Genomic DNA, 12528 nt, shown 5'->3' on the forward strand with positions numbered 1-12528 from the left:
CGATTCCTGGTCCGGGAGGATCTCACATGCCGCGGAGCAACTAAGCCCGTGCGCCACAACTACTGAGCCTGAGCTCTAGAGCCTGCACCCCACAACTACTGAGCCTGCGTGCTACAGCTACTGAAGCCCATGTGCCTAGAGCCCGTGCTTTGCAACAAGAGAAGCCACCGCAATGAGAAGCCCTTGCACCGCAACGAAGAGTAGCCTCCGCTTGCCGCAACTAGAGAAAGCCCGTGCGCAGCAACGAAGACACAATGCAGCCAAAAAAACAAAAACCAAAAAATAAAATTTATAGGAAAAAATACGAATTTTAGGTTTGAAAGTGGTTCCTCTGGCTTCTGAATTACAATTACAAGTCATAAAATTAATCACTTAATAATGAAGCTTTCATATCAACCTAAGGCGATTTTTAACCATCTTGTTTTTTGGGAAAGTAGGATACAAATTTGCTTTTAAAAAACAGGATCTAGAACAGAAAATTTTAAAGGAAAAAGTTAAAGCACTGACATTCTATTCTGTTTATATTGTCTTTACCCTTAATGTTTTATATTTTACAACTGCAATAAGCAAAGGATCTGTTCTTTTTTAAAAAATAAGTCTTTCAAATGGAGTAACTGAAGGATGGTGTAATAATATTTTTTATCATGACCTCTACTCTAGAGTACACATTAAAAAAATTAAATCTACACTGTTTTACTCTTAATTACTGTAAATATTTATAAGTATCTGTATTTTTATGTATAAGGTAATCCAATATTAAATCCTCATTTTAATGATCAGAAAGCAAAGAAAAAGTCAGATAATTGAAGAAATAAGTATAAAATTATAAATATGTTAAGAATAACTCCCAGACCTTGGTATAATAAAACTTATAAGCATTAAAATATTTTCCTTTAGCTATTAATATTTCTTTAAAAATACCAGATTTTGAAACCATGATCTTTAAATTTTTTTTTTTTTTTTTACTGGAGTATAATTGCTTTCCAATGTTGTATTAGTTTCTGCTGTACAGTGAAGTGAATCAGCTATATGTATACATATATCCCCTCCCTCTTGGACCTCCCTCCCCACCAATCCCACCCATCTAGGTCGTCACAGAGCATGGAGCTGAACTTCCTGGGCTTTATAGCATGTTCCCACTAGCTATCTATTTTACGCATGGTAGTGTATATATGTCAATCCCAATCTCCCAATTCATCTCACCCTCTCCTTCCCCCACTGTGTCCACATGATCTTAAAATGCTTATAAGATAGAAACCTCCAGCATTTAAAAGTTTAACACAGTATATATAGCTTGGAATTATATTTGCCACATGGGACATTATCCAAACATATGCTTATTTGGGAATGACCAATGAGTTCAAATTAAGTTTGTAGGAAAATCGATACTCATTACAAGTCAACCCACATTTAAGAGCACAGGCTTTGGAGCCAGTAAGATCTGGGTTTTGAACCTCAATGAGGCCACTTACTAGGTGGGTGACCTAAAGCAAGCCTCTTTGCCTTTCTAAGGTGTGGTTTCCTCTCTGAACTGTAAAACGGAGTTAATCACATCACTTCACATCCCAGCCATCAGCAAGTCCTGCCATGTCTAACCGTCTCTAAAGTAGAATCCCAATTTGCTCATTTTCCACCAGCCCCGTCCTTCTTCAAGCCTCTACCACCTCACAACAGCCTCCTAATTGGTCTCCCTTTTTAAACTCTTAACCCCACTATAGTCCATTCTCTACACAACAACCCCAGCAATCTCTAAAGCACAGTTCTAACAATATTTTCCTGCTTGCAATCACTCAGTGTCATCCTACTGCAATCAGGAGAAAAACCAGACTCCTTACCATGGTCTGGAAGGCCCTATGTGGTCTGGCCTCTGCCACCCTCTCCAGCTCTTCTTGTACCACCCTCTCCCTTGTTTACTATATCCCAGCCACAATGGCCTTACTTCTGTACTTTGACCCTACAAAACTCTTTCCTGCCTCTGGGCCTTTGCATTTGCTCTTCCCCATGCTTGGACATTCAGAAAGTTTGTTCTTTCATATAACAAGTCTCAGCCCACATGTTGGCTCCTCAGAGGGGCTTTCCCCTGACTATCTGAAGTAGCTTCCACTTTACTATCATCTCTGCCCCATTATCCTTTTTTTTTCATAGTTATTATCACTATATGAAGTTATATTGTTTGTTTTACTTGCTCACTGTCTGCCTCTAGCTCACCTATCCACGTCTCACCTAGAATGGAAGTTCGTTTGTCCTATTCACCACTATCCTTAGTGCCCAGCACAGTGCCTGGCATATAGTAGGCATTTACGTATTTGATGAGTAAATGAAAATGTCTTTTAAGTACCTAGCTGGGTGTTCAGAAATTACAAGAATTATTTCTGAAAATGTTTACTAATAGCAGTGCACATATTAATTTCTCTCTGATGTCAGAAAAGCAAAATAAACCAAGGCTTCGAAGGTAGGTAAGTTGTGAGAGATGGGGCTGTCTGAGCTTTAATGGTTTTGAAAAAAACCTTAACCTTAAAAAAAGGATTTTATTTGGGTATATATTAATTTATTTAGCTTACTTCAAATCTGAAAGATCTATTGGTATCAAATGGTCCTACATCATTCTCAGAATTGAGCTGAGGTTACTTATCAGTTTATAGACAGACATGTCTGTCCAAAACATACAGGCTTCTATCTACGGAAAACACACTGCACAGAACAGTCAGTTGAGGTGGGGCTAACCTACCTGCAAACGGGCAAGTTCCTAATCTACTCAGTGTTTTACTGAGAACTTACTATGTGCCCTACACATGACAGATACTATGGAGTTAACTAATAATATTCATTAGCTAACATTTATTAGGCATCAAGCATATATCAGGCACTGTGCTAAGCACAGTAGATGTATCATCTACTTAATTCTTATTCCAACTCCATGAGGCTGGCAAACAGCATCTTTACAACTATGACACAAAGTAAACAACAACAAAAAGTTTTAGTGCATCTGGTATTATCTGGTATTGTAATCTTAACCGTCTGATATTATACGGCTAAAAGCACATTTAATGAAGATAGCTGTATTTCATAAGGATTAGTAAAAACTTCTTTTGAAAGTGAGGTTTTATTTCTATGGAAGTTTAATTGTTACTTACCATGAAATGAGGTTGTGTTAAAATACGCTTTAGTTCCTTTGCATCGTTATTCTCAGGGTAACATGAAATTTCTTCCAATACCTAAAAAATAAGCAAGATATTTAATAGTATAATGAGGATGCTAGATTTAGAAAATATAGAATTCTTTTAAATTAAAAATTATGAATGGATTTGTATGGCAGGCAAAATAATTATTTTGGAAAAAAATTCATCATTTTATTCAAAGGTTATTAATATATAAAACAGCTACATTTGTGGTAATAAAAAATAAAACAAATTGCTGTAATAGTCTCTGCCTTCATTACCCAACTATACCTCAAAAGATTATTGAAAAATACAAAACGAAATGACAAGTCTGTAATACATATTTATTACAGGTATAAGTAACTTAATTAAACTTAATGGGAAAATAATCTCTGCAAATCTTTTTCCAAACTCACCATCAAGATGAATCTGTAATAAAAGTTGGTAACAGCTTTCTTTTATATTAACAAAACTGTCAATTCCTTTCAGAAAGATTAAAATGACAAAGGCTCAAATAAAAACAATTTAAAGAAGAGAAAACACTTGAGTACTTTTCCTTGTAGCCTGAGAGAATCAATGTGATTCTCCACACTCATCTCCTCACATTCGCCACATCTCGGCAACGGTTCCTAGAATTAATTGCCAGGGAACCCAAGAGAATAATTTAAAAATAAGACACACAATCAAAAACTTTTCTCTTTTCACTCACATTTTCTTCACGAATTAGTTGTTAACATTTTCTCTATATAGGTTTAAACGGTTGTTTTCAAATGAAATTGTTCTTCAAAAGTTATCCCTTACCACTAGGATGGAGTTTACCCATTTAAAATTTGATTATGTGACATGAGCCCAGGGGAAGGCCTCTGTTCCTTTTCAGAGTAAACATACTACTACAGTTCCAAGTGTACATAGTTGGACTCAGAGTGGTTATACACATTGCTCTCAATCCTAAAAGTTGAGCCAATCGAGGATTGCTTCAGCAGGATTGGATGTCAGGGGCACGCAAGTCATGTACCGAGTAGGAATCTCTTGACTCGCCTTTGAGAATCTTAATTCTGGCCAGGAAGGAATGTTTTGAGGTCACTTAGCCTAAGGCTTAGATCCCAGCCAGTGCTACTCAACCACCTCCTCAGAGAAGAACAAACAAACAAACAAAAACTATAAGGTTTCCTTCTTATCTAAATGTACTCTTGTAAAACAACTATACCCCAATTAGAAAAATGTACTCTTAACAAGTGCTGGTTATGCTGTTAATTCATATTGTTTAATGATGATAAGCCAATTCTCCTTTGGTGTATTTTCTGCTTTGAGTTTCTAAACCAGTGAAACAAAAGATGAAACAATATACTCTCTCTGGTCCCCTGCTACTCTCACAGCCTATGATTTTAAACACTGAGGTGTGGTCTCTAATGCAAACAGAACCTCTCCTGACTGCTGCCCTGACCAGGTGGGCAGGCCTAGCGGCTTCCACAACCTTGGACTTGGTTCTCAGTGAATATATATTTTCCAGTACAGGTCTTGTGTTTAAAATCTGATAGGGAAGGAATTATGTCTTTCATATTCTTTCACTTAGTAATTTCACTTTATAAAATATTTTTCTGGGCTTCGCTGGTGGCTCAGTGGTTAAGAATCCATCTGCCAATGCAGGGAACACAGGTTCGAGCCCTGGGCCGGGAAGACGCCATATGCCGCGAAGCAACTAAGCCCGTGCGCTACAACTACTGAGCCTGCACTCTAGAGCCTGCGAGCCACAACCACTGAAGCCCGCGAGCCACAACTACTGAAGCCCGCAAGCCACAACTACTGAAGCTCATCCGCCTACGGCCCATGCTCTGCAACAAGAGAAGCCACTGCAATGAGAAGCCCGCGCACTGCAACGAAGAGTAGCCCCCGCTCACTGCAACTAGAGAAAGCCCGCACAGCAACGAAGACCCAACACACCCAAAAATGAATAAATGAATGAATAAATAAATAAATAAAAATAAAATATTTTTTCAAAGGAAAATATTTATTTGTATAAAGACTTTTATGATATCAAAAAGTGATTAAAAAAACCCCACTAGGTATCTAACAGTGGAGGCATTTATAATTCATTATAATTTAGTAACAGCAGAGAAAAACTATGCCATCATGAGAACTTATTTACGAAGACCTAGCAGAAACATGGAAAAATGCTTATTATATTAGGTTAGGTTAAAAGAAAGATATATTTTGATTGTAACACATAAAAATTTATATGTAAATGGATAGTGATTAGAAAAGGATATGCAAAAATGAAAATTACTGTGTTAGGGTGATGGGATTATAGATGACTTTTTACTTTCCAAACTTTCTGCAGTGTGATGTTTCTATAATAAAAAAGTTAAAATTTTGTGAAAGATGTACACTAACCAGTAATTTATAAAAATGACTTCTCTCTGAACTTAGTTGTTATAAGCATTCAATTAACTTTCAAAAATTACCACCTTAAAAAAGCAACTCAAACTTTCATAGCATGTCGATTTCCACCAAGAGTGGTAAATAACTTTTTCTTTTTTTTAAAAAAGAGAAGTAAAATTGTTCAAGTTTACATACCAGAACTAGAAATCTAGGCAATGTTGCTGCCGAGATTTTTTTTTCTTTTCTGTATGTAAATGCTCAGTGATAAACTTAGAAATACTAAATTTGAGTATAATGGTCTAACTGTGACTTCAAGGAAGCTGCCTCTTACTGTGCAGCAGAAACGTTTTCATACCAAATATGACACCCAAATACACTGACAAAATATATATCGCTTACCTCTTTGGCTCTCTGTACTGCATCACTCGGAGGATTCCTGATTTGCGGTGAAGATTTTGTGTTAATTTTGTCATATAGCTAAAAGCAAAGGAGAAAATCCAATCAACATTCATAATTCTCTGATAAATTCAGAGCTTCATATTTATTATTTCACTAAACAATATTTTCCCCTTAAAGAGGCAGGCTGATGATTTTAGTGGGATCTTCTTGTTAATGTCTTATTCATTCAAATGAAACTTGTTGGGATGAGTGCTACGCGTATCTTTTTAAAAATCATCAATATTTCAGTAATCACAGCATTTTTTCCCTCTGATAGAAGCAACATTTAATAAGATGAATACAGAGTAAAATGAAAGAATGCTTTCTGGCCAAGACACATCTGAAGGAATTTTCACAGCAATCTAAATCTTGGGAAAGGGCAAACCCAACTCCTTCTAGGAAGGAATGCTCTCACGAAAGGTTTATACTTGTTTTACTAGGGCTGTTCATTAACAGTATCAGTTCTGGCATCCTTCAGCAAGAAATCAAGGACATAAACCTTTTTCCTTTTTAATTTGTAAATTCACAGAGTATGGGAAGAAGCTGAAAAGAGTCTATACTTTAAAAACTCCACAAATCTAAATGATCCAAAATTTAACTTTCTGAAGAAAATTCTTTAGAGAAAAATCTCTGTAGTGCAGAAGTGCAATTAAAGTATTAATTTCTACTTCAGACAAAACATCTCATTCAGCAGTCTGCTTTGAAAAGTGAAAAGTTTAAAATGGTCTTGGCTAGCCAGCCACTTCTATTTCCTAACTTCTCTAAAATAAGTGGGGAGTTTTGGGGGTTGGTTTTGGTTCTGTTCTTTTTTCCTTCCCTACTATGCACAGCAGTGCTAGTGGAGAGGTCACATACCATAATATTCTTCAGATTACAGTTACACTTGTTTATACTAATGCAGGATAAAGCTTTATGACTTGTAAATGTTTGGGCCACACCATACATAAAAATTCCTAGTGATTAATAGGCAGACAGATAAATAAATAAAGCCTAATGATAGCAATGTGAAGATAGAGCAGTGACCATTTTAAAATGGCGGCATTAAGAAAGTACTACTAAATTAGAGGTTAAATAAATAGTATAAGTAGGCTAGTAAAATTTGCTCTATTTAAAATATTATATTAACACTTAGGGAACCAGTGATATGTGGCTTGTTTATAAAAGTTTGCTCGAATCCCTGTAGAATACACATGGGCAGTCTCCATCCTCTGAATGACTTCCATCTCTAAAGATTGTAAATTTTGACATTTGGAACCACCGAATATATTTTTCCATAGAAATAATGGTATATGCAGTGTAGGTTCCCAGACTAGTCTATAGAGATAAATGAAATACTGTACACATGCAATAAAAAGTAGGAGGGGGAAAAATCCCAACCCCTCAAAAGTAAGGAATCATAAGTTAAAAAAACACAATTAAAATACCTAACACTTAAAAAATAGATATAGCCATCACCTGACATGTCATAATATTAATAATCAAACAAAATAAAAAACCTACATGGATAATTAAAAAGATTTTTAAAACTCTTAAATGCTGTTTGGGAAAAAGAAAGCAAATTTAATTTGAGGCTTTACAAGTTGACGGCACTATCATTTATAATGTCTTTATAATGCCTAATTTCACCACAAAAAGTTTTGCCTTTTTCTTGAACAAGGACTATTACTAATGCTACTTTCAAAATTTTCAACCATGATTAGGATTAGCTTCTATTTAAACATTTAATAAATGCACATTAGTTTTAACTCACAAAGCAACAAAAATTCCAAGCTCCCAGAATTGCTCTCACTCTATTACTGGAGACCTTTTATTTTTGGCTTGGTCTTATGATGCCAAGTACAGTTCCCTAGGTCTTATGTCAGTGTGGTTTCTTGAGGACTTGTAGCAGAATCAGCTGGAGTAGTTACTTAAACGTACAGATTTCTGGGCCCCACTGCAGATCTACTGAATCAGAATTTGAAATGGGGATCCAGATATCTGTGCTTTAATAAACTCCTTAGATATTTGTAAATCTTATGCCCAGTACCAACTTTTGAGAATAGTTGTAGTAGTACAAATACTAACAACAATGATAATTGTTACTTTTATTGAGCACTTAGTGGATGCTAGTTACTAGTCAGAGTTCTTAATATATACTCCCTCATTTAACCTCAGACAACCTTGTAATGCTGATATCCCTACTACTCCCGCTTTACAGATGAGGAAACTAAGGCAGGGAGTAGCAAAGTGAGAACTAACGTTCTAGCTTTACAACAACTTCATAGGTGGCATGCAGATAAGGCCCTGATCCAAGGTAAGTGCTCAGACCAAATTTCCCTCTGCTCCTTTGGTTTTGCCTGATCCAACTAATCACACATTCACCCAAAGTTCAGTGGAACTAGTGGTGGGATGAGGGGGAGGTGAGATGCTTAATATGAAAGGCAGATACGGTAGGAAGGAATTAAATGAAGGGACCTTCTGCTTGAGGTGGGGACACCGGGCTCTGCCCCTCCAACTCCTAGGAAAGTGCAGGACTGGAGCGGTCAAGGCAGGCATTGGATGGAGTGGATGGTGTCCATGTGGTTAAGAATAGATGGTGAATTTCAACTGCCTGCTCATTAACCAAAAGAGTAATTAAGAACTGAGGCAGGAAGGGACAGGGAAGGAAGGGGCTTACTTTCACCATCAGTGGGAAGAAGTGACCCCTTGTTGACCCATCTATCCATCTAATATTTACTGAGGTCCTACCATGTACTAGGCAGTGGGTTCTATTCACTGGGGTTATGGAGAGGAAAAAGATGATAGTTGCTATGCTCAAAGAAGTCACAAATTCCAAAGACATGTATAACCAAAGGCCCAGGAACATATGCCAACTTGATCCCCCTGAGGACCTGAGAGTACTTTGGTCCCCAGCAATATCAACTAGGAAATATCTCAGTGAGCAGTCCCAAGTTGGGGACTATCTGGATGTGTATGCATGACATGCCAACCTTCATTCCCCTGCCCCCTATTTCTGTGACTCTATCTTTGCCTTAGGGATTCAAAATATTTTAGGGATACCCATAACAAATACAAACTGTTTGAGAGATATGGCAAAGTATGTAAATAAAAAGTCATCAACAGAGGAAATTTTGAATGCAATGTAACGTTTAATTGTTTTAAAACAGTCGTCAGGAGTATGCAGCTTTTCAACTTCTCATTCTTATGGGTCATCTTCATATTCTATGCTGCCTAGGAGATGCTATTCAGGACTCAAAGTTCAAATTCAGGTGGAGTTTTCCCAAGGTCTGGAGGCAAGTGAGAGGTGGTTGAGTTTTGAGAACAAAGGAAGGCTGCAGTTTCTCCTCCTTTATCACCCTTTACTGCCCGTCCCCCTTCTATCATATACAAAGAATTATTAGAATGATATGACTTTGGGACTTGGCCTGCTGTCTTGGACTTTCAGCTAAAGCCCAGAGCTAAGGCCAATAGGAAGTAAGTGGTCTGCTAGGAAGCGGCCAGACCATCCTTCCAGGGCTTGCTGAAAGGTAGCTAAAATGGTCCTTCCATGCTCATCCTAGCACCCCATTCTGCCTATAGTGACAGATGCTTGGAATCTGTAGAAGCTAAAGGACTGAGGCAAGGAAGCATTTGATTTTTCCTTCTCCTTCCTGTTGGGGAGGAAAGGAAAGGGAGTTGCTTCTTCCCTCATGCAAAGTGAAGGATGGTAGATGCTCCAAAAGACCCATGTACACAAAGTAGAGGTGCCAGCAAGGAGAGCTCACTATCTCATGCTCTGCAGGGATGCTTGCTGAGTTGCAGCAATTTACAGGGTCCATCTTGGTGCACCCAGAAGAGCGCTATGTGAGAGTCTTCGGAGTGGCTTGACATGTGGCGTTTGGGGTCTCAAGTGAAAAGAGCCTCTTTCCTGGTTGATGGCAGGGTGGGAGGCCAACAGCAGGGCAGCCTACACTTGGAGTGTATTTTATGGCAAGACTGTGTGTTTCCCATGAGTCAAGGAGCTGCCTCAGAATGTAATCTGGCTGGAGCCATCTTGGTGGAACCCTGACCAAGAGGGTTGTCTGCACAGAGCCAGGCGACCCAGGAGTGGCCGTGGGGTCACAGCTGAAGGCAGGAGCTGAGAGTGCTGCTGAGGCCAGCTACAGAGTACATGATGATGCAGGAGCAACCCAGGACAGAGACAACATCTGGATACCTGCCACACCCCGGGCATTAACAGCCAAGAGGGCACTGGCTGCCTGAGGGACACGAGTACAGAACATGCTGTTTAAGTGGTTCTTTCTCTTTTCCATGATCAGACTCTTGAGTCCTTTGACATTCAGTAACGGCACGTAGCATGAGGCTGAGTACATAGAAGATGTTTAATAAATGTTTCTTAAAAAAAATAAATGAGTATTTAAATGGTGCACAGGAACTGTAAATAGGTATATTTTTTAAAAATCAGAGTAATATAAAAATAAACAGAGTAGGAATACTTATTTTACCTTGTTTCTTTAGGAACCAGGTATCACAGTATCTTCTGTCCTGCTTGCACAGTTAAAAACTTTCCCTCAAAATTAAGAAATACAGTTTGACCACATTTAATTCTTTTTTTTTGCTATGTTTCAAGTCTGACTTCAAAAAATTTTCAAGGTAAAAGAGATCCTAGATATCAACATGATTCAATTCCTCCACTTTAAGAAGGAGACAGCTGATGACCAGTGACATGAAGGGATGCACTCAGGGTCCTGCAGCCAGAGTAGGAGGGACTAGACTGGCTTCCTGATACGTGCTGTCCTTTCTCTCATACCAGAGTACCTTGGCTTGTATTAGAATTCAGTAACATGGTCTCATGCCAGGGATACACCTTCAGCAAATATTCGGGAAAAGAACTGTAGAAAATGCCATTTATAGGCTGTAGGGAAAAAAACTAACTAAATGTGATTTTAAAAAAATAAATAAATTAATTTATTTTTGGGTGCATTGGGCCTCCATTGCTGTGCGTGGGCTTTTCTCTAGTTGCGGCGAGCAGGGGCTACTCCGTTGCGGTGTGCGGGCTTCTCACTGCAGTGGCTTCTCTGGTTGTGGAGCATGGGCTCTAGGCACGCGGGCTGCAGTAGCTGTGGCTCGTGGGCTCAGTGATTGTGGCTCGTGGGCTCTAGAGTGCAGGCTCGGTAGTTGTGGCACATGGGCTTAGTTGCTCCATGGCATGTGGGATCTTCCCGGACCAGGGCTCGAACCTGTGTCCCCTGCATTGGCAGGCAGATTCTAAACCACTGTGCCACCAGGGAAGTCCCTAAATGTGATTTGAAAGACATTAGGCAATCAACTACAAGCCTTGCCCTATTAAAGAATGTTAGAATCCTAATCTTTGCCTGGCTAGATGATAAACATTTCAGGCTTTGTGGGCCATATGGACTCTGTCACAACCACTCAACCTTGCTATGTATGTGTAGGCAGCCATTAATAGTCCATAAATGAATGGGCATGGCTGGGTTCCAATAAAACTTTATTTACAAAAGCAAGTAGCTGGCTGGATTTGACCTGACAGCTGTAGTTGCCAACACTTGCTCTAGAAGCTCAAATTCAAGGCGAACTGAAATAACAAAATATATTTCCGTTTGTTGTTTGCTTTCCTGCCATCTGAAGATTTCAAGTGTATTTGTAAAGCTGAGGTGTAGAGGGTGAGGTAGAGGGAGGGAAGACTGTTAATAAATTATTCCTGGAGAGAAAACAAGAATGACTGTATTACTGTTTGTTTTCTCTTTCTAATGAAATTATAGTTACCCAAGTTCAGCACTTTTTATTAAAACACACACACACACACACACACACAGAGCCCAAGGCAAAACGAGGAAATGTGAACAGCTGCAAGGGGAACAGACTCTTTCACGCTGTCTCACTCACAGACAGGCCTGCTCACTGCCAGTCTCTGGCGCTGGGTCAGATATGACTCCACATGGCTACATGGACATGCTTAATCTTTCTGTCTTAAGGAGTAGAAAAGCACAGTTCTGTTAAAAGGCCACATTCTATATTTGGGATGGGCTGTTTTAAATAAAGCAGAATAAAGTTGGTGGTAATATTAAACTGAACTCTCCTGAGATTGTACTTTCAAACATAAGTTAACAAGTTAATGTCATTTTTAATTTACATTCAAAACACTAAATCAAGTTTCTTTTTTTTTTTTTTTTTTTTTACCATACTCCATGGTACCTCACTTTCTTCTGATTTTTATCCTCAAATAGAAATCTTTGTTTTGCTCATAGTTTATATGCAGCACTTAGCAATATCAACATTTAAAACGGAGTGGTTGGTGGAGAACCTATAAAATTACTATCACTGGGTTATGTGTCCCACTAACTTCCTAGCACAGAGAAAAACAAATCTAAGGACCAGAATGTACTTAGTTGAGAAAGATTATAACTTTTGCAACTAGGCTACAGACATGAGCCAAATAATGAATGGGTTTGTACAGTTGCTGGGAACACAGAAGTATATTAGCAACCATCATCTTACCACCTAAATCAAAGATACCAAAGAAGCTCCCTGCTGGAAAAGAATTAAAGTTTTCAAGAGTCAAATATTTAGCTGC

General features: G+C 38.5%; 1 protein-coding gene across 8 annotated transcripts in view; it reads right to left on the bottom strand.

The window, feature by feature from the left end:
- CASK (calcium/calmodulin dependent serine protein kinase) overlaps positions 1-12528 on the bottom strand; it is a 386526-nt gene that overhangs the window by 61564 nt on the left and 312434 nt on the right. For all 8 annotated transcript variants that reach the window (XM_029240361.1, XM_029240363.1, XM_029240356.1 and 5 more), the window contains exons 12-13: positions 5937-6014; positions 3135-3215 (exon numbers count right to left, since the gene is read on the bottom strand). In XM_029240361.1, coding sequence (XP_029096194.1) covers positions 3135-3215; positions 5937-6014 — 159 coding nt within the window. The remainder of the gene's footprint in view (positions 1-3134; positions 3216-5936; positions 6015-12528) is intronic.

Source organism: Monodon monoceros, unplaced genomic scaffold, assembly GCF_005190385.1.
Source record: "Monodon monoceros isolate NGI ecotype Baffin Bay Population unplaced genomic scaffold, NGI_Narwhal_1 Super_Scaffold_22, whole genome shotgun sequence".
Lineage (NCBI taxonomy): Eukaryota > Metazoa > Chordata > Mammalia > Artiodactyla > Monodontidae > Monodon > Monodon monoceros.